The sequence below is a fragment of the Tursiops truncatus genome, chromosome 21 (genome assembly GCF_011762595.2).
Source record: "Tursiops truncatus isolate mTurTru1 chromosome 21, mTurTru1.mat.Y, whole genome shotgun sequence".
In the NCBI taxonomy this organism is placed as follows: domain Eukaryota; kingdom Metazoa; phylum Chordata; class Mammalia; order Artiodactyla; family Delphinidae; genus Tursiops; species Tursiops truncatus.
Genome location: NC_047054.1, coordinates 13,586,172 through 13,606,438, shown reverse-complemented (window position 1 = coordinate 13,606,438; position 20,267 = coordinate 13,586,172). Strand labels below are relative to the sequence as shown.

General features: G+C 35.3%; 1 protein-coding gene across 8 annotated transcripts in view; it reads right to left on the bottom strand.

Moving 5' to 3' along the window:
- The window catches only part of CFAP96 (cilia and flagella associated protein 96), a 27,017-nt gene extending 6,800 nt beyond the window's left edge, over positions 1–20,217 (bottom strand). The window contains exons 1-8 of one of the 8 annotated variants that reach the window (XM_019921614.2): positions 20,151–20,217; positions 17,742–17,929; positions 15,846–16,065; positions 13,903–14,040; positions 13,728–13,803; positions 11,956–12,135; positions 8,023–8,192; positions 5,551–6,462 (exon numbers count right to left, since the gene is read on the bottom strand). In XM_019921614.2, coding sequence (XP_019777173.1) covers positions 6,414–6,462; positions 8,023–8,192; positions 11,956–12,135; positions 13,728–13,803; positions 13,903–14,040; positions 15,846–16,065; positions 17,742–17,841 — 933 coding nt within the window. In that variant the 5' untranslated portion in view covers positions 17,842–17,929; positions 20,151–20,217 and the 3' untranslated portion in view covers positions 5,551–6,413. Of the gene's footprint in view, positions 1–5,550; positions 6,463–8,022; positions 8,193–11,955; positions 12,136–13,727; positions 13,804–13,902; positions 14,041–15,845; positions 16,066–17,741; positions 17,930–18,359; positions 19,643–19,889 lie in introns of those variants that run through there. The other 7 variants (XM_033848847.2, XM_033848848.2, XM_019921612.3 and 4 more) reach the window with 7 other exon arrangements.
- Between the last annotated feature and the right edge of the window lie 50 nt (positions 20,218–20,267).

Here is a 20,267-nt window from a genome sequence, read left to right as displayed (position 1 = left end):
GCCTGTAACTATGAGTATGTGTGTACAGGGCTATTGACCAGAAGAGAACCAGAATTATTCTTTTTGGAGTAATAATGCCAGAACAAGAACCTTACTCTTGTAGTCCCAATTCTCCTTAGGCAGCTCTTTAGAATGTTCAGAGGCAAGATGCTTAGTTTTTCATCTGGGGGTAAAATTCCGGGTTGCCTGAACTGGGAAAGCACTGAGGATGGGAAGGAGGTAGGAGGAAAAAAAGAAACTGACTGAAAAAGTCTTTCCTAAACACACTTTTAATTAAACATTTTTGGCTCTATTCTTACTTCTTTTGTCTACAGAATTTTTTTGAAACCCCTTATTCTCTGATGATCCCCTTATGAGTCATTTTTCTGGACTCATTATTTTACTATTGTGTTATTAGGGTCAGAGGAGAGCCAGCAAATATGTGTGTTCTGCCTGCCAGTTTTAATTGGAAGCCCCTAATACATTAGTGTTTTTGATTATAGTATAAATAGCTTTTTAGTATATTTTGGCTTAGAACAAACATCCTCTTTCAAATTTTCATGACATATTTTCATGTTTTGTGTTCAAAATAAAATTTTAAATTAGCTAGTCAAGTTTTATTGTTTTTATTCTGTAGGGATTTTTATTAAATTGCATTAAATTTATTGATATATTAAAGATAAACAGCAAGTTTACAATATTTAGTCTCCCTGGAACATGGTCTATTGCTCCGGCCTCCTTTTATACCTTCATTTTAATCCTAAGTTTCCATAGTTTTTTTCCTATTGTAAATAGAATACTTTTCACATTTCCTAATGGACATATGGGGAAAACTGTCTTTACTGCAGGTCATTATATACATGTTTATTGTACAATTTTATTAGTTCAAATATCTTTCAACAGATTCTTTTTACATTGTAGGTAAATAACTACATATCACCTGCAAGCAATAATATTGTCTTTTTCAACATTTATTTCCTCTTGGGATTTTTTCCTGTCTTCCTGCATTAATATATTTATATTAATATGTTTTCCAGGGAAGTGTTTGTCTTGTTTATGGCTCAAGCTTAATGTCTGTTATGATTGTGATAGATATCCTTTAGAAAGTAAGGAAGGTTCTTCCTAATTGTCACATCCTAACAGGTTTTAAGTGGAAAGAGTATTTAATTTTATCAAATGGCTTTTTAGCATCTATTAGGGGAACATGTATTTTTTTCATTTTAATATATTAAAGAACTTTATTATAATAATAGATTCACTCATGTCAAGCTATTTTAGCAGTCATAGAATAATAAATCATTTTATGTTCATTTAAAATGTGGATTCCATTGGCTTGTATTTGATTTAGGATTTTTTTAATGAGTTAGAAATATTATTTTCCTATTTATGTTATCCTTGTCCAGTGATGCTATCCTCATAAAATAAATCAAAACTCTTTCATATTTTTCTATGATCAAAACAATTTAAATAACAAAAGATTTCTCTGTTTTGAAGATTTGATAGGATTTAGCTCCTTAAATCTAGACACAGTACCTTTTGGCTACTAAGTTTAACTATTATTTCCATTTTTTCTACCCTTATTGGTCCATTCATGTTTTCAGTTCTTGTTGAATTACTTCTGGTAACATTTCATTTTCAAATGTATTTGACATGGAATTGTACATGTTTTAACCGTTGCTACATCTGTGGTTAAATCTACTCCTTACTCAGAGGATAGTTTGTATTCTCTCTCACCTCTCTTTTTTTTCTAGGTGGGCTTTTTAAAAAACCAATTTTAAGTTTTTCAGATCTGCTTCTCAATTGGTTGTTTTTCTCTCTTTGAATTATTTGATTTTCAATCTCTTTCAAATATTAACATCAGCGTGTAAGCCTGTAAATTTTCCATCTGATTAATTCTTTACCTTTGGTGTTTTTTTTTTTTTTAAACATCTTTATTGGAGTATAATTGCTTTACAATGGTGTGTTAGTTTTCTGCTTTATAACAAAGTGAATCAGTTATACATATACATATGTCCCCATATCTCTTCCCTCTTGCGTCTCCCTCCCTCCCACCCTCCCTATCCCACCCCTCTAGGTGGTCACAAAGCACCGAGCTGATCTCCCTATGCTATGCGGCTGCTTCCCACTAGCTATCTATTTTAGGTTTGGTAGTGTATATATGTCAGTGCCACTCTCTCACTTTGTCCCAGCTTACCCTTCCCCCTCCTCGTATCCTCAAGTCCATTCTCTAGTAGGTCTGTGTCTTTATTCCCGTCTTGCCCCTAGGTTCTTCATGACCATTTTTTTTTTTTTAGATTCCATATATATGTGTTAGCATATGGTATTTGTCTTTCTCTTTCTGACTTACTTCACTCTGTATGACAGACTCTAGGTCCATCCACCTCACTGCAAATAACTCAGTTTCGTTTCTTTTTATGGCTGAGTAATATTCCATTGTATATATGTGCCACATCTTCTTTATCCATTCATCTGTTGATGGACACTTAGGTTACTTCCATGTCCTGGCTATTGTAATTAGAACTGCAATGAACATTTTGGTACATGACACATTTTGAATTATGGTTTTCTCAGGGTATATGCCCAGTAGTGGGATTGCTGGGTCGTATGTAGTTCTATTTTTAGTTTTTTAAGGAACCTCCATACTGTTCTCCATAGTGGCTGTATCAGTTTACATTCCCACCAACAGTGCAAGAGGGTTCCCTTTTCTCCACACCCTCTCCAGCATTTATTGTTTGTAGATTTTTTGGTGATGGCCATTCTGACCAGTGTGAGATGATATCTCATTGTAGTTTTGATTTGCATTTCTCTAATGATTAATGATGTTGAGCATTCTTTCATGTGTTTGTTGGCACTCTGTATATCTTCTTTGGAGAAATGTCTATTTAGGTCTTCTGTCCATTTTTGGATTGGGTTGTTTGTTTTTTTGATATTGAGCTGCATGAGCTGCTTGTAAATTTTGGAGATGAATCCTCTGTCAGTTGCTTCATTTGCAAATATTTTCTCCCATTCTGAGGGTTGTCTTCTCATCTTGTTTATGTAGCTTTGGTTTTTTATTATGTATTGATCTCAGTTTTGAGTAATAATTGGGAAGTTAGCAAAACAATGAAAGGCATAGGGTATTCCAGGAAAGGAAAAGCATGTGAGCCATCATAATAGCTCAAAACAACATGTCACTTTCAAGGAATTACAAATAATTCAAGGTGAAGGGGAAATATGATTAAATATGGCCATGATAGTATTTATTCATTCAATCAACAAATATTTACTGAGTGCCTACAAAAAGTGTCAAGCGCTATGCTAGGTGCTAATAATCATAAACAAAATAGATACGGTTTTACAGTACTTATAATATCACAGAAGATGGCAGGCTAATAAATATTATAAATGTGAAGTTAGAAGGTGTTATTTGAATACTTAACAAGGGGACCTAACCTCATCTCAAAGATCAGGAAGGCCTTACTTAAGGAAGAAACATTTTTAGAAGAGATCTGAAAGTCTACAAATTGGAGTTAGTAAAGTAAGAAGATGATGGATGGTGGGAAAAATTCCAAGCTATAGAAAGTAGATAAATCCCTCCCAGGCAAGGGACAGCATGTCTGTCATCATAAAAAGTGAAATAAATCTACCCTAGGTAGAATGAAAAGAGCAAAGAAGAGTAACAAGAAATAAAGGAAAAGAAATGAGTCAAGTCTCGAAGAGCCTTTTAACCCTGATATAGATTTTGCCTTTATCTTAAGGATAATGGGAATCCACTAAAGAGTTTTTAACTTAGTGAGGTAGTGATTGGATGGTAAAGGGAGATGATTTCTGAATAATTTCAAGATTTGTTTTAAGTTATATGATATTTGGAAGCACAATTTACCTAGAGGGAATAATTAATGAGGAGCTAATTTAAGAGGTAAAAATGATAGATTTCATTTTGGAAGCATTACATTTGAGCTCTCTAGGAGATCATTTTAAAAAGAGAAAAGATGTCTTGTAGGCAGTTATAAATAGAACTCTGATTCAGGATAATGTTGTAAGCTGGAGATATGGTTTAAAGCTTAATTAAATTGCTCCAATTTACCCAGCTAGTCATAGGTTGAGCCTGGCTTATTATTAATACACAGTCCGCAATATTAACATACAAGAGGAGCAAGCAATCTCTGAAGAAGCAGGGTAAGGTTTCCAAAAATACACTATGCTACTGCTTAACATTCCCTCCACTTCCTGTTGGAGCTTCTTATTGATCTAAGTCTCTCTCAAAGTTAAGCATTTCTTCCATGATCAGGTTAACATCCTTAATCTTTGTTTCAACTTTGAGCCTTAAATAGGTGTGGTTGGATGGTTCATAACAGAGATTAACAACTACTAAGCAAGCATGTTATTGCTTCCATTATTCTCTGAAGGTGGATGCAGAAAACCACTCAAGTCATACAGGCATCCTAATGGGCAGTAGATAACTACACGCCTGAGTTGTCAAGAGACAGGACACCAGTGTCCATTAATGTTAACTCTTCACATCTGACTCTGGGGAAAAAGGTTGTTTCACAGGAAACCACCTAATGTTGTACTGTATTGTTATATTTTCAAAACTAAAAGGAGAGAGACACTAGTTGTAAGAAAACAATGGGCATCGTAAATAGTTTGTGCCCCTCAAATCAAATTTGTATGTGTGTGTTCCTCTATTTCTGATCATTTCAAAAATCTTAACTTTTCTATAGGCTTCACTATTCCTATTACTGGTTTCTCTATTTGACACAATATATTTATGTAAACTCTAGATAAGCTCTGTCAACTGTCACACTGCTTCTTACACCCTTCAGGAGGCATTAGATGAGTATTTGCATCTATGAATTAATTATATGAAGTGTGCATTGTTATGAGAGGCACATTAATAAATAGCTAACAAAAGGCAGAGGTGAAAATGAGCAATTATTTAGATTTTAATAAAATCTGAATATATAAACCTCTTCCTCAAAATAATGCATATACTTATAAGGCTTGTTTGGTAACATTTATCAATATGCAACTAAATGAGTTTTTATTCAGTTTTGTCCACCTGGCAAAACCTTTGCTATTCTGAAGACAAATGTATTCTCCATTGAGTCTCATTATACCCCTGACAATGTCTTCAAGATCTTCATTCCATACTGTCCTTTGGATAGGAAACAAAATTTTTAAATATTTTAGAAAATTTTTTAAGTCTTCTTTAAAAATCTTTTAAAAAATAGTTTCTTTTAGAAAAAAGTAAACCGTTATGAGGCATGGAAATAAAAATAGATTTTTGACAACATTAAAAATTCTCTGTACCATCTGCAATCCCTTTAAAAGCCAGATGTGGATCTGGATTGACATGGTTTCCCCCCACTGAAAAAAAAGTGGATCCAGAAGGAGACTACTGCCACCCCTATATATTATATATTCTGGTTTTCAGCTCTGACAGGTCTAGAATGGCAGAGAGACAAGTACTAAGAAAAAAACACGGATCAAAAATAATTCCCGCAATACATTATATTAATAGATACTGTAAATTTCTCTTTTTAAATACCACCGCCACCCCGCCCCAACAGAATGAGGACTATTGAGAGAGACCTATGAATTACAGTAATGTATTTAAACCATATCTTTTAAGAACAAATATTTTTTAAGTGGTAGGATGAGTGAAGAGAAAGGAGAGGGTAAGACCTAGAGAGGCAGGTACGAGAGAGGCAGCTCTAAGCAGCTACCGAGGAGCGTGAGAGGACACCACAGACCAACTGCACCTATCTTTTGAAACCTGGCCATTTCTTGTAAGACACTGAACTTAAAGTACATCCCCACTCTCCCTTCCCCCTGCTCATCCTGAGGCTGCCACTGGCTGATCTGATGCTCTACATAGGCCACAAATAGAAGGCACGATACCACATAAATTGAGCTATCTGCCTCACTATATAATGTGTGTATACATGAATCTATGCAATATGACTGGATCAATACTTCTCTTTGATGTTAAGAATGCTTTAACGGGCTATGACACTAGGATAACTATCAACTCAACCTTCAAATACCTCCAAGAAGGAACAGCAAATTAAGAATTCACTGTGCATGTTCTACCCCTCCAGCCCCCATTTCCACCCCTACCCTCCAACCCTGCAATTTTTTAACGTTAGGAGCAAAATATTTCAAATGACAGACTACACTTCAAGATTTTATAACATTTCTAAACATTCCTAAACATCTCCTCAGAAACACAGATCTAAACACAGATCAGCAAGCACATGTTAAATTATTAACAAATACTATTTATTATGTAATAGTACTAAAAGATGGAAGAGTATTAGAGTCACAGCCCTAAATTTCTTTTAAATGCTTGAGCTATTTGTTCCACAATATCTTATATTTTTTCAAGTGATGAGCACTTGATAATGAATTTTTGGTAGTCAGGACTTATAAGGCTACTTGTCTTCCAGATGCTAATAGGACTGTACTGAAGCAGTCTTGTAGTTCTTCATATTTAGTGCCCTAAAATTGAAAAATAAATGCACATTTAATTTTATAGGTGCAGGTAATACATCTGTTTATTCTTGTAAAAACATTTTGCAATAAAAATTACCAATCCAAACCCAAATTTTCTCACCAAATAAAAAGCTTCACTTTATATGTCAGATATACTTTTAAAATGTAATTTAAGAGGGAATAACTGGTTTATGATACCAATTTTAAATGCTATTGCCCAAAGGTTTATTAGTTTTTAAATTAGGATAAAAGAAGCTAAAACTTGATTTAGGATAATATTTGTGATCATGTAAAAAAAAGAGGGATTGAATAAACTCAAAATTACTCAACAAAAGATAAACTGCTGATTTTCCAAAAGAACAATCAGCGACTTTTTTCTTTACTCTGCTCTAAACATATATGCTAGGGCATCATAGAGCTTTCTTGGATCTGTCCTCTGGATAGCCAGAAAACCTGAAACCACCCTGCACCAAAAAAATTCCATCTATTTGAGGGTCAGTGTTGTGAGGAAAATTCCAATCTTACTGTCAGTTCTATTGTATAACTAAAGTTGGCCAGAGTACTGATAGGTAACTTGCCAAAGGATAAAGGTCCAAACACATGGAAAAAAGGCTTCATACCTTTGTTTCCCAGACCGACTGTCTACCAACTAGCCTGCAAAGAATATTATTCCTACAGACAACAGTCAAATTACATAAATAATGAAGGGCAGGTCTTTTGTGATATAATAATCATGTTGGTATTACAATCACTGTCCGCAAGTGATCAAGATGTACTACTGTTTTTACAAAAGGAAAGAATGTGAATTTGATGTCCTTTACCTAATCCATTGTATGATTACACTGAAGTTAGAAATATGTAAGTTAGTTAAATTGGCATTAAAAGTTTTCCAATGAATAGGTGGAAAGGTAATCAAATGAATTCTTCAGTTATTTATGATCTTGCACACACACCAAAAGAATGATGGATTGTTCCATTCTAAATTACACTCTGAACTTGTAAGAACTTCTTTTCAGTTTTGAGAGTGCTCAAAATCTAGGTAAAATTGAAGTTCCATGATACATTAATAATATATATATACTTTTCCTCGAAGCATTTTTAATTAATCGGAATATTTCCTGCTTTCATAGGCTATTTGAAAGTTAAGAACAGAATAAGTGTCATTAGGATTCTACACAATTACTGAGAGCCTGGGGCCCACAGAGAGATAATAATTTAACAAGGGTCAAAAGACTGAGAAACAGACAATGTTAACATGTACTGCTAACTGAACTCTATATATCTAAAGTCTCAAATGACTCGAAATAAGGTGCTATATAGATTTGCTTTAAAAGTTATGAACAGAGTAGTTTGGTACAGATAAATTAAGCTTTTTGAATTGGGAATTTCAGAAGATGGGAAAGAACTTCTACGGGGGAGGGCAGGTATAAGAAAGAAGCTGAGATTTCTAAAGTCACCCAAATTTGTCATTTTTTAAAGTATGTATAAATAAAAGATATTATTTTGAAGAAATCTAAAAGCTGAAAATAATTTGTCTGGTTTATGGGCTAAATGTAACATTACTACCTTTTGACATTCAAAGTCATTATACTTTCAGTTGGTCTGCTTTTTGGTCCACCTGGTGGATGGAAAACCTTAGCACCTTTGCTGGAAATATGGCTTGTCAATTTAACCCCGTAAGGGTCAGCAGAATGTGAAGGGTAAGAATCAAATGTTCCTGCCTTCATTCCACCAGCCTACAAATAAAAATGAGACAATTTAATGTGGTTTTGTAAAAATGCTTCTAACAAAATTAGATTTGAAGAAGTTCATACATATTTGTGTACTGTACATGGAGTTTGGTTTTACATTTAAAGAAAATTGTCTATACTGTTTAATTCAAATATCACCAAAGCGTCTCCCTACCACCAATTCTATGGGGTTAAGACACTGTAATTCCAAAAGTTCTCTATTAAAATGCAAATATTTATAAGAAGGTAATATTCTAAACTGTTGCCAACAGTTAATATTTTAGTGAGAATTTATCAGATCAGGCTATCATCTACATAGGAGGTGAGCCCATTACTGAGGGAATGAGACCTAGGTCACATGTATTCTGATAGAGAAAGGAGTTAGGCCTCAGAACCAGAAGAGGCCAAGGGTAAGGTTTGTCCAACAGGGAGCCTGGCACGACATGAGTTCACTAAATGTCAGTAAATGATGGGGAAGATACTAGAAATAAAAACTTTTTTTTTGATAAAAATAAAGGAAGAGCACATAGAAAAAGAGAGAGGAAAATGTAATCCACAGTCAGTCCTCCGTATCCACAAGTTCTGCACCCTCAGATTCAACCAACCTCAGATCGAAAATATTTAAAGAAAAAGAACTCCAGAAAGTTCCAAAGAGAAAAACTTGAACTTGACATGTGCTTTACATAGCATTTACATTGTATTAGATATTATAAGTGATCTAAAGATGATTTAAAATATACAGGAGGATGTACAAAGGTTACATGCAAATACTATGCCATTTTATATAAGGGACCTGAGCATCCTCAAATTTTGGTATCCTGAGAGTGGCGGGGGGAGTCCTGAAACCAATTCCCCATGGATACTGTACCATATACTGTACTTTTCTTGTAATCTATTAAGAGAAGTCAATCAAAATATTTTTTGAGCTATACACAAAACAAACAAACATTTGCTTTGACCTTTTAAACTGACTTACTAACAGGATTTTTATCATTATATTATATATGGTCACCAAGAAAACTCTATACAATCACAATAACCCATTTAATTAGGCATCCTTTCTCTTACAGTGTCTAAGTCAGATATACATGAAAACTTGATTCGTTTGAAAGATATGGTTGTAATTTTTCAAGTTTTCCAGATAGAGACACATGGATTATTTTTAAGAGCAACAAATAATAAGGAATCTTAAGAAAATAAAATTAATTAATTAATTAATGTAAAAGCAAAACAGATGAATTGAAAATGTAAAAATATATATGGTAAATAAACCAACACACTAGATGATACTTAAAAAATAAATAGGTAAGTCTATATTATAATTAAGATTGAGAAATGGGTGGAAGAAACCTGTACATATATGGAATATCAAAAACTGTAAGATAGTATTTTTGTACACCTCTATGTTAATAAATTTGAAAATCTGAATGAAATGAATGATTTTCAAAGAAAATATTGTCAAAAGTGACTCAAAAAGAGAGAGACCACCTATGGAAAACAGATGGGCATCATGCAAGAAATTAAGCCCAGAACATTTCCTATGAGAATTCTTTCAAGCTTTCAAGGAACAGATATTTCTGGTGCTATTAAACTCTCACAGAACATAGAAAAAGAAGGAAATCTCCCGATTGTTTTAAGATGCTAGCATCTACTTATACCAAAATAGAACAAGGCATATAAAAATAAAAGTACAGACAGTCACAACCCTTAAAATTTTTGATGTGAAAATACTTAATATTAACAAAATAAAACACAGTGTTACACTTAAAGATTAATACAACACAGTCAAGTGGGCATCATTCCAAGAAATCTATTACTGTTACTCATAACAAGTCAATGGAGAAAAAAAAGATGGTCTAAACAGATTACACCAAAACATTCAGTATAATTCTACATACATTCTTGATTTATTCTTATTTTTGGCATCTATAAAAATGAACACTGGAGGAATTCCCACGATCTCCATTACATATCCAAATATTGGAATGAGCATGACATAAGAGATATAAATATTAGAAACGAAGGACCAAAATTATTTGCAGATATATAATCATATATCTAAAGATCCAAAGAGAATCAACAGAATACCCATTAGAACATAAGAAACTTTAATTAAGTGGCCAGTTATTTTAAAAAATCAGATGTTTTAATAAGAACAAATAATATAAGAGGATTGATGGGAGAAAAAAGCATTGACCAGGACCTTAAAATAAGTAGGAATAAATATAAGATAGATAAATCTACGTGAAGTAAAATATTAAAACCTACAAGACAAAGGTTTTTGTAAGTATCTTAATTCTAGATCAGAAGATTCAAAATATAAATATGCTAATACAAGCAAAAATCTAAAGATTTAATTTTAGAGCAAAATACCAAAGGTCTTTTTTTCCACAGCACTTTACAAAATAATTCCAAAGTTCTAAATAATAAATATTGGAAAACAGCCATACAACTTTTTTAAAGAGTAAGAAGAGACTAGACCCACCCAATATTAAAATGCAAAAATAATTAAAAGTAGTTTGGTACTGGTAGAAATAAACATCAATCAAATTACATGAAAATTCAGAAAAAAAATACCTAAAAACTGGGAATTTTGATTTGATAAGGGTGGCATTTCAAAGCAGGGGTGCTAATTATCCTATCGGTGAGATCAGGAACAACTGAATTTTTTCAAAATCAGTTTTACATAAATCTAATTTAAGTATAATAAACTGCACCCATTTTAAGTTTACAATTCTATGAGCTTTGACAGATGTATACACGCTTGAAACCACAACAACAGTCAAGGCACAGAACGTGTCCTCCCCACAAAGCTTCCTTCTGCCCTTAAAACTGAATTTTGAAAAAGGTAAAAGCTGGATCATTACCTTGCTCTTTACATCAAAATACATTTCAGTAAAAGAAATCAGGAATGCATATTTTTCTAATACTGCTGGGAAGGAAAGTCATTCTGAGAATGACATAAACTCAGCACAAAGGACTGATAAATTTGACTACATCAAATTATTAAATTTCTGAATAGCACAAAATAATATAACCAAAGTCAAAGATTCACCAGACTAGAAAAATTATTTTCAACACAAATGATAAAACAATATCCTTAATATATGAAAAGATCTTACAAATCAGTATCAAAACGACAAATGTCCTAATAGAACATTCGCAAGGAAAATTAACAAGCAATTCACAGAAGGTAAACAAAAGCATAAACTAAGGTTTACTGTTAGAAGCATTTTCATTTCTATTCACACTTGTTGTAAACCTCAGCAGAAGGGAGACAGTTCATTTTAATCACCACTTCAAAAACTAAAGATGATCTGACTTTTTATGCTTTTGAGAAAAACTATGCCTAAATCTAGAGAGGCACTTAGAAAATTCATTGTAAAGTAAAATACTTTTGAAATGGTTAATAATTATTTCATTATAAGAGCTTCATTATTTCCTATGCTACGGAGCACAGGCACTGGACACACAGGCTCAGCGGCCATGGCTCACGGACCCAGCCGCTCTGCGGCATGTGGGATCCTCCCGGACCGGGGCACGAACCCGTGTCCCCTGCGTCAGCAGGTGGACTCTCAACCACTGCGCCACCCGGGAAGCCCTATGCTATCCAGTTTTATGACTTTTCATAATTTCATAAAAACGAGTTTCATGATTCATGGCATGATTATAAACAAGTTTATTATTTACATGGGTAATAAAATGACAGCAAGAGGCAACGTTTCTTTATAATGCTTAATATTTTTTCATTCTAAAATTTTTAACTTACCTTTTTACCAGGAGAAGAGGGCTTAAAAGGGTGTGCAAGTGCTTCTTTCTTCTCTGTTTTTTTAATTGGTGGTAAAGGTTTCTCAAACAAATAAGGATTGGTATCAAAATATTCCCTTGGGTAAAGATTTAATTTGAAAGGTGTCCCTTTAAGTAAACGATGGTGTTCTTCATTCTCTTTCTGTAAATTAAAGAGTTTGAAATTATATAGCAAAAATTACTCAAACTGGAAGTAATGTAGAGTTAATATACCTTTAAATTTTAATATAAATATGTAGATTTTTTAATATATACCGCTGGGTTCACTTTTTTGAAACATTCCTTTGTTATGTTCTATTTTTATGATACAAAAGATATGCTTACTTGTGAACAAGCACAGCTATGATTGTTCATTTTGGATATAAATTTATTTGATGTATAGAGATTTATTTATCACTTGAACAAATCTATATCAACCATCTGGGTGATATAAGGCAGTAAAAAAAAGTCAGTCTCTAGTTCAAACCCTAACTCCTTCCTGCTTTTTAGCATTTCTCAGGGACACTGGGAAAATTACTTTTTTAGTGTCACATTTTCTTTAAGTGTAAATAATGATGATACTATTCCCCCCACCCTTAATGCTCTTCTAAAGATTAAATGAGATTATGGGTTCAAAGTACCTGGCATATGATAGGTCTTCAAAAGAATGTCAGCTTTTACTTCTAAAAATAAGGAATACTTACTTTCTACATTACAACATTTTTATATTACAATATTATTTTAGGAAATCCAGGGACATAAAATTTCTGACTTATAAATAATAAGTTCTAAAAGTAAAAACTCTAAAGAGAGAAAAGTATCCACAAATGTGAATATGCTTCACTGTAAGTCAAATATTGTAGAAAGTGAGTGTAAGAGGCTTATGCCAGTACATCTCAGTTTTTATTTCTGCCATGTAATAAAGTGAGTCGTTTTCTCCCGTCCTTTCACTTTCTCTTCTGTAGGTTTTCATTCTCTACTCTCCACTTCCTCCCTTCTCCCCATCACTCCTCCATCCCATTCATTCACCATAATGGCCTGATCAGCCCAAAAGTACTACCACTACTTTTTTTTTTTAATAATATCTCCATTGTAAGGATATTTTTTTAAATTAATTAATTTATTTTTTGGCTGTGCTGGGTCTTCGTTTCTGTGCGAGGGCTTTCTCTAGTTGTGGCAAGCGGGGGCCACTCTTCAACGCGGTGCGCAGGCCTCTCACCGTCGCGGCCTCTCTTGTTGCGGAGCACAGGCTCCAGACGCGCAGGCTCAGTAGTTGTCGCTCACAGGCCTAGTTGCTCCGCGGCATGTGGGATCCTCCCAGACCAGGGCTCGAACCCATGTCCCCTGCATTAGCAGGCAGATTCTCAACCACTGCGCCACCAGGGAAGCCCACTACCACTACTTTTTTAGGCACAATATATTAGGGTGTGGTGGGAACACGGCTAAGGACCAGGATACTTTTAGGACTCTTCTAACCAAAATAGAGCATAGTTGATCAGGCCAACTTAACAGAAGTCTCACAGCTGGTTTGGAGAGATACAGGATAGACGTGGTAAACTATAGCAGGGGTTAAAGCTCATTCTGGGAATCTAATATCAGAAAGGTAAAATTATCACAATTCATAAACATCAATCTGCCATTGCCCAAGTAATACAAATAGATAAAATGAAACAAACCCTAATTAGATCACAAGTGAATTCTCTAAGTCAACTAAATAAGAGAAAGGTTGGAAAAAGTTAAAATAGATTCTTTTACCTTGTCATTTAGTTTTGCTGCATCATAGAAATCAGCAGAGTGGGAAAACTGTTTACCTATGGTAACATTTGCATAGCTAAAGAAGGAAAACAATAATGATGATGACTTCAGGGTTCAGAAATTAAATTCTTTTTAATTCAAAACAAATGATGCAAAAGTATTAAAAAAATCTTACCCATATCCAGTTCCTTTCTTTCCTGGGTTTGTGTACAAATTCTTTCCAGGTGGCTCATATTTTTCTTTGGGTTTTGATTGTGCACTGAAAAATGGGACTGGTCTACCTATTGTTCCATAGTAACTTCCTAATCCACATCTTAAATACAGTTTAACCACAAGAACAAAAAGGAGCAAGTTAAAATAGCAAATTTTGTGTTATACATATTTTACCATAATTTATAAAATATTATTAAAAGGGGAGCAAAATATATGCAGTGGAACTGACTTGCCTAACTTTGGTAAGAAAAAAATTTTTTTTCTTATTTTGTAATCTAATTTGCCCTATTTTTCAAAGTCACAGATTTTGAGATAATATTTTTAATTTTTATGCCTATTTTAAATGCTCTACATAAACAAAACTTGATAATCTCTAGGAAGTTAGAAGTAGAAGAGTTTACATTAATTCAGTTAACTATAACAACAAACAGAATCTTTGTTTTTTTTAAATTATTTATTTTTTATTTAAGTATAGTTGATTTACAATATTATATAAGTTCCAGAGGGTGGGAGAGGCTAAAAAATACAAAACAGTTATTTAAAGGATAAAATACATATATTACATGAAAAAGAAGTAGTGACCCAAAAAATGCACATCTGAATTTATATCTAAGAAGAAAACAAAGAAACCCAAGAAAAAGTAGTAATAATAAAAATAAATAGGGGCTTCCCTCCTGGCGCAGTGGTTAAGAATCCTCCTGCCAATGCAGGGGACACAGGTTCAAGCCCTGGTCCGGAAAGATCCCACATGACACAGAGCAACTAAGCCTGTGCACCACAGCTACTGAGCCTGCGCTCTAGAGCCCGCGAGCCACAACTACTGAAGCCCACGTGCCACAACTACTGAAGCTCACATGCCACAACTACTGAGCCCACGTGCCACAACTACTGAAGCCCACACGCCTAGAGCACGCGCTCCACAATGAGAAGCCACCGCAATGAGAAGCCCGCGCACCGCAGTGAAGACTAGCCCCCTCTCACCACAACTAGAGAAAGCCTGTGCGCAGCAACAAAGACCTAACACAGCCAAAAATAAATAAATAAAGTAAGTTTAAAAATAAATAATTCAAACCTCTCAAAAGTGTGAAAAGGTGGAAAAAGATAAACTATAATAACAGAAGACATTCTCCACTCTTAACAAAAACGTAATAATTTAACTTTGAAGACCGCAGCTTTACTAATCTCAAAACCATAAATAAGCCCCAAATTATTTTTCAACCAATCCTCGTCTGTCATAAACTCTAGATTGAGAGTCAACGTTATTGAGTGTGAATTAACATCATATTATAAAGCTCAGCTATATTATATGATATCACATAGACTACATGATCTTAAGTATTTAAAGGTTAAAGAAAAAAAGAATCTCACGTTGACAATTTTCACAACTTAAATATTGTTAAACCCCATACATGTATTTTCATGCATGATTTTTAAATAACGTATCTTTGATAAATTATCCTCTTTATCCAAAAAAGATTTCTCCTAATTTCACATTTTGTATTTACACTTTTCTTAAAGTTTTAAAAAGCAGATAAAATAGTCAAGGGCACAGACATGATGACCCAAGGCAATTTTCTTCCTAATCTGACTATTGCAAGGTTTTCAACTAAACTTATTTTCATTATTTAGTTGACTTCATTAGTATAAACTGATAGAGAATAGTGACAGAGATAACCAAAAATTTAATGTGATAATGAGAATCTACTTAATCAAAATTACCTGTCAACCTAAATCATCCAATATAATTGTCTTCATCTAAGACAAACTTAACCTAAGAATCATATTTTAAAAAATGAATCATACATAAGTAAGTCCTACGGAAAAACCAAAACTTAATTTAGGATGGAGGAGAGAGAGATATGCAGGAGATATATCAATATTTAAGACTTTTCCCCAAATACTTACGGCTTCTTATCTCCATCACTAGGAAGGAACGCTTTGCCTAGATTTTTTTTGGCTTCTTCCATCATATGCCGTCTCCTCACTTGATTCAGGTTTACGTAGCCTTCACCTTCAAAAATCCTTACAAAATGGGGATCAAAATAACCTGCCTGGAGATTTGACATCTCTTTGGATCCTCCAGGTAGCATCTGTCTATTTTTGCTTGCAGCTTCATTAAACGGTCCTTTAAAAATAAATTAGGAATATCACAATTTTGAGCTCACTAGTAATTAAAGGACATGAAAAATGACTGAAAAGTTTCAAAATGTGATTTGGACCAGTGAGTTTTGAGCTCTTAAACACTATTTCAAAACATTTACTGAAAGGTCTGTGTCAAAGGCTATACTGACAATAAGAACTAAGAGGCTTCCATTAAAACATTTTAATAATTAGATTGAGGTCCTGTTAAACTCTGAATCTGAGAGCTGGAAGACACCTTAGGTCACTGAATCCAATGCTTCCCCATCTATACACTACGGAACACTGTGTAAGAATATGCTAGGAAACTATTTGTGTCAGATGTCAATAAGCGTGTGTGTGTGTGTGTGTGTGTGTGTGTGTGTGTGTGTGTCAGTGTGTATTTTTAGGTTGGAGGGAAAGGGTATTTCATACTCAAACTGAAACAATTCCCCTCCTGGGTATATACTCTAGACACATGAGTGCCTATATCCACTAAAAGATGTAAACAAGAATGTTCACAGCAGCTTTATTCATAACAATCAAAAACCACAAACAGGGCTTCCTTGGTGGCGCAGTGGTTGAGTCTGCCTGCCGATGCAGGGGATGCGGGTTCGTGCCCCAGCCCGGGAGGATCCCACATGCCGCGGAGCGGCTGGGCCCGTGAGCCATGACCACTGAGCCTGCGCGTCCGGAGCCTGTGCTCCGCAACGGGAGAGGCCACAACAGTGAGAGGCCTGCGTACCGCAAAAAAAACAAAAAAAACCACAAACAACTCAAATGTCCATCAACAGGGGAACAGATAAATAAATTGTGGTATACAGTGAAGTACTAGTAGCCCAATAATTTTTAAAAGGCTGGTTTTATGAATATTTAAAACTTCTTTTGTAATTTGCATCTAGGAGAACTCAACTTGTAAAGTCCTTCCATAATGTGAAAGAATTTTTTGAAGTGCAAATAACCATTAATTCAATTGGTTATCTAAATGTGAATTTGTATCACTGATTTTTCTTTAACTTAGGTTTTTGAAATGATAATATATTCACATGGTTCCAAATTCAATAGTATAAATATTTTTACAATAAATTTTCCTTCCACATTCCGTCACCCAGTTCCTTTCCCACAGGCACCCATGATAGTAATTTTGTTTTCCAGAGAATGTTTAGGCATGTTCCAGTAAATATTTTCATATTTATCCTTTTCCATTTTCAATGTTTAGCATACCACATACATTATTAAATAAAAAGGCAAGGTACAGAATAGTGTATCTTGGAGATGTTTCATATCAGTGTATTCTTTCTTATTGTTTTATTTATGACTCTTCTAAAAATCCCTCAGCTATTCATTTAGCATTTCATTTTTCAAGAAAGTGATCATGGATGGCCTTTTCAGATGCAAATGTTAATGCTGTCTACATAGCAGAGTGTCCCATCTAAGGGAACAAAAAAAGCTAAAAACAAAATATTCTGGGAGAAAACTGCCATGCACCTTGGAAAGAAATAAAATTACCTATGAGGAGAATATATGAAGGTAGCGTAGCCCAATAAAATGAGCTTCCTGCTCTTATAAAATTAAGACCATAAAATATAGACCATTAAAAAATATCATTTAACAAACGTTAAAGCCAAAATTTTATACAGAAAACATCACTCTTAGGCTGTAAAGGAACCCAAATATACTTACGATTAAATTGTGGCACATATTTATCACCAACAGTAACATATCCCATCTCACTGAAGAGCCCAATCCTCTCCATATCTGTTTTCCCTCCTTCCACAGGCATGGCTGCTTCTTGTGGTGGTGTGCTCTATATAGGTAACTTCAATGGGTCGCTGAGGGCTACTTCTTCTATAGCAAAATCCTACTCTACACTGAAAAATACAGGGCAAAAGTTTAGGGAAAAGGTGATTACTAAATTTCAGTCCAAGTTACTTGCAGTCTGAGAGTTAACATGCATATCGTTACATCATAAAACAACAGTCTCAAACCATGTGGGGAAAGAATCTACTTTGTGGGGCTGAGGGGGAATAATGGGGATTCAAAATTATCACCACAAACCCTCCCCTTGACTGTCCAGGTGAAGTATCCACAAATTACAAAGAAATGTATATCTGTTGCACTGCCATTCATCTGTCGTAGATAATAAAATTATTACTGTACAGTGTGGTATAAATACTGTGTAAACAACATCCTTCTTTTGAGAAGTTCAAAGATCTTAATTACGTAAGGCAGTCATTTTCAGTTTAAATCATTTTATGTAAACATATTGCATTGTCCCTTGTATTAAAAATTATAACTTACTTTTTCAGAATGCACCACACACACAGGTATTACCCTATAGTTCTTGAATTCTTTCAAGTTTAACTGTATATAAGAAATGTGCCACCTGGTGAAATTAGTTCACAAAGGGGTTGGGAAGAGAGGACAACTGTCTAGGCAAGATAAAAACAAAGAACAGCAAAACAAAAATCCACAATGAATTCAGATACTACAACTATGAGTTTTCTTTTGAAATATCACTCTAAATATGCAACTACTTATTTGGATTTTTTTTTAATTAGACATATTCTAAAAAGTAAGACCAAAGAGCTAAGAATACTGGCTTCCATTTCACTGTAATATTTTTGAAGCACCAACTAGATCTAGGCACTGGACATACATTAGTGAACAAAACAAACATTGGCTTATGCTTCCCAGCTTTTAATCCAAGGTAAGAAACTTTTGCCTTGAATTTAGAGCAAGCTGTTTCAGCGACACTAAACAGGATTGCCTATTTGAAACTGTGGCTCATCCTTCCCTCCCCCACATCCCACCTCTTCCTCTGATCAGGTATGCTTTAAAACTAAAAGTCAGTTAGCTGGAGTGTGCTGATTCGATTTGTTTCATATTTCAAAGCTCCATCTTCACTGCCCAACCTCAAAGGCTTCTTGTGCTGCTACAGGGGGCTCAAATCCTTTAAATGGCTCACAAGGCCACTATCACCCTCATTTGTCACCAGTGGAAGGCCCCCTCCCTGGCACCCGAGCTCTAATTGTCTTCTTTCAGTTCTCAAGTCCAGCTCTCTCCAACCACAGGACCCTAACACATGCTGTTTCACTTTAGGCAGGTATTTCACTGCCCTGACCCCTTTTGTTGCCCAATTAATACCGATCCTTCTGACTGTTTAGCTCATTCCTCACTTCTAACATAGCGCCATGCATTTCTCTTTCCAAGCCCTCATCATGGTTATCTAGTGGGCTATTTTACATTCACCGTGTAGGGATCCTTTAATTAACAGCTGTTTTCCCCCACTAAACTGGGGACTCCGGGAAGGCAGGAACCGTGGTGTTAGTCTGGTACTTCCTTACCAGTGTTTGGCACACGACAAAGTGATCCACAGAGGGAAGAAAGGAAAGGGAACGAAAAGGAGGGGGAGATAAGAAGAGGGGGAGACCAGGAAAGGAGTTATTGCCTTGAATTTTTCCACTACTTAACTCTTCTTGAGCAGCATTTACAGAACCACTCATTCATTTATTTAACGTTTTGCAAACCCCTCCTCTGAGTAGGGTTCGCTGGTAGAAGTTAGGAAAACTGAGATTTTAAAAGGCATAGGTCCTGCCCGTAGGGAGCTTACACTCTAGTAAACAAGACATAATTAAATATAACACAGTGGAACAGTGCAAGTTCCCTTCGAAAGGTAGGGATAAAGAGCCGGGGGTGGGGGTGGGGGTGCGGGTGGGGAGGAGGATGGGCTGTGAAGGAGGGGCAGAAAACTGGCTGAGGTGATGAGGAAAATGATGTCCCATTAGGGAAACGGAGGTTCAGAGTATGTAGGTATCTAAAGGACAACACCTGACGTCTGCGAGGACCAAGTCACCTCTGAGAAGGTCAGGAGCCAGCCCCGCAAGAGCGCTTCCCGCCCTGGACGTCGCTACGAGGCTGCTCCGCACGCTCCGCTCGCCTCAGGGTTTATTGTGGCGCGTTACCCCAGCTACGGAAGAGTCCATTCCAAGAACTAACCCTACGGAAGGATACGTGGAGGGTTCGAATCCGCACCAAGAAAGACGTTAAGAGTGTCTGCGGGAAACGAATGACGCAGTCAACAGAATTTACCGAAATAGAGACTTCTGCTTCCCGCCCCATTAACCATCCGCGAGATGTGGCGTGCTGGTACGCCCCGTGACGTACGTTGCAGGGCATGTTGGGAATTATAGTCGGTCTTCCCAAGCC